Source organism: Phytophthora infestans, genomic scaffold (genome assembly GCF_000142945.1).
Source record: "Phytophthora infestans T30-4 supercont1.1204 genomic scaffold, whole genome shotgun sequence".
NCBI classification, from domain to species: Eukaryota; Oomycota; class Peronosporomycetes; order Peronosporales; family Peronosporaceae; genus Phytophthora; species Phytophthora infestans.
This window is the reverse complement of record NW_003307307.1, coordinates 3,401-5,690: the sequence shown is the minus strand read 5'-3', so window position 1 is coordinate 5,690 and position 2,290 is coordinate 3,401. Positions and strand designations below refer to the sequence as shown.

Genomic DNA, 2,290 nt, shown 5'->3' with positions numbered 1-2,290 from the left:
GTCGCTGTACTACGGAGTGACCACCGTGTCAAAGACGGCCGATACGATCTCCAAATCGTCACCATTTGCTGGTGGCGAAGTTCCTGACCAGGAATGTGCCATCGAGGTGGAGGTTGACCCGACGTTGCCGGACATCACCACCATCTCGACGGTGCCGGTGACTTACCCGGAGCTGCTTGCCAACTTGACTACGCCCCCTACCGAGCCGGTGCACACCAAGGTGGGCACTGTTGTGCTCTCGGCGGAGACTCCCGAACACTGATGCCGATCAAGATGCGTACATCACCTCAGGCTCGCCGACCCAGGGCTCGACGGAGGTGAACCCGCCGGCTACCAAGACGGGCACTTCGAACGTCACCGCTGCTCCGTCCAAGACTGGTACCACCACTGATACCACGACGCCGTCAACTGTCAAGGGTGGAGCTAAGCCCAAGGACTGCGCCACTGGGTGGGAGGAGCCGGCAACGGCCACCCGTAAGCTGCGCGACAGCGTTGTATCGGGCCACGACCTCGAGGAGAAGCTCGAGAAGAAGCGCCGTCTTGAAGCCTACGCGAACAAGGACATCGCTAAGCTGGAGGCCTACTTTGGCACCAAGATGGAGATGACGTTGAAGGACTTGCCTACCCAGGGTGTGTTCACGCCTGCGCCGTGGCCTGCTCCGTACTGGCCGACCTACCAGGACAGCATCAACGTTGTCTGGAGCCAGGGACAACCCAGTCCCGCTGAGAAGTACGCCAAGGCTTTCGGTCTGGACGTGAAGGAATTCATGGACAAGGTGTCCAAGGACAACGGAGTTGACTCGGGGAGCAAGCGCACCAAGTGCTCGTCGGACAACGACTGCGCCTCTCGCACTGATGGCAGCAAGTGTGCTATCCGTGAGGGTAAGAGCTCCGGTTACTGCATCCCCACGTGGTTCGGAATTTGCCACGCTTGGGCCCCGGCTGCGATCATTGAGGAAGAGCCGAAGTGCCCGGTGACGCACAACGGTGTGACCTTCCAGCCTCTGGACATCAAGGGATTGATCTCCGATGTCTACGATGGCGCCAAGGTCTCGACTGTGTTCACCGGTGCTCGCTACAACGGCGGTGACGACGGCACGGACGAGTACGGCCGCCACACCAACGATGCCTACCGTGACTTGAATCCTGCCTACTTCCACATTGCCGCTGCCAACCTTCTCGGCAAGCTCAAGCATTCATTTGTCGCTGATGTGACGGCCGGCGCTGAGGTGTGGAACCAGCCCGTGCGAGGGTTCAAGGTGTACGAGCAGACCGCTATGTCGCTCGAGGAAGCTGCTCAGACCTTCTACGGCCTTGAGGAGTACCCGTGGAACGCCGCCGCCAAGAGCATCGTGTACGTGAAGTCGCGTCTCTCGTGGATCTTCGAGACGTACACGGACGGCGGCCTTGTGTCCTCGGGTGAGGTTGATCGCTACACGACCGGCAAGTACTACTACTACTTGCTCGAGCTAGACGACGCTGGCGAGATCATCGGCGGTGAATGGGTCTACAGCTCGGACAGTGACCACCCTGACTTCCTCTGGTTTGCGAAGTCCAAGCCTGCTGCTGACATGGTGACCAGCATTGGACTGAGCTACGCGGATGTGAGTATGCTTCTAAAGAAGTCGGTCGCTTGCTCCGACTCCGCTTCGGCTTCTGGATCGGCTGGCTCGTCGGCTTCGGCTTCTGCTTCTGCGGCAACCTCGACCTCGGGATCGGTTGGTGCTTCGACTTCCGGCTCAGCCACGAGCTCTGCCTCAACTTCGACGGGATCGACGACGGACGTGCCTTTCACGAGTTCGACCGCTTCGAGCGGGGGTAGCGCAGCTACGGAGGTCCCGGCTACTGAGGCCCCTGCTACCGAGACCCCGGTCGCTACTACGCAGAACGGTGGCGCGACTATGGCTCCGGCCTCGACCACGGCGCCCCCCGCCGCGACTACAGCTACCCCGTCGAACAATGGCGGCAATCAGGGTGGCAACAACGGTGGCAACAACAACCAGAACGATAACCACTACCAGCAATACCAGCAGCAGCAGCAACAGCAGCAGCAGCAGTTCGAAAACAGCGATCACCCGCGTCAATGGTACCAGTCCTTCTTCCACTGGTGGTAAGTGGAGTTGCTGCAGGAGTGCCGTAAGTGATATTCAGTGAGATAGAGTCACTTGTATTTGTGATGGTGTGAACACCGAGCTGTTAGCGCGTTACGGGTTCAGTCTCAATGAAAGTTACCATTGCATGGCCAACTTCCTGCTATCAAGTGTTAAGTAGCTACCATGTATTAACTTTT

At 58.9% G+C, this 2,290-nt stretch overlaps 1 protein-coding gene across 1 annotated transcript; it reads left to right on the top strand.

The window, feature by feature from the left end:
• Positions 1-458: 458 nt before the first annotated feature.
• PITG_22117 (transglutaminase elicitor-like protein) lies at positions 459-1,570 on the top strand (the record flags this gene model as incomplete). The annotated part of the gene is made up of 2 exons (XM_002909927.1): positions 459-1,497; positions 1,560-1,570. 2 exons carry the CDS (start codon positions 597-599, stop codon positions 1,568-1,570), a joined length of 912 nt encoding a protein of 303 aa, XP_002909973.1.
• Positions 1,571-2,290: the final 720 nt, after the last annotated feature.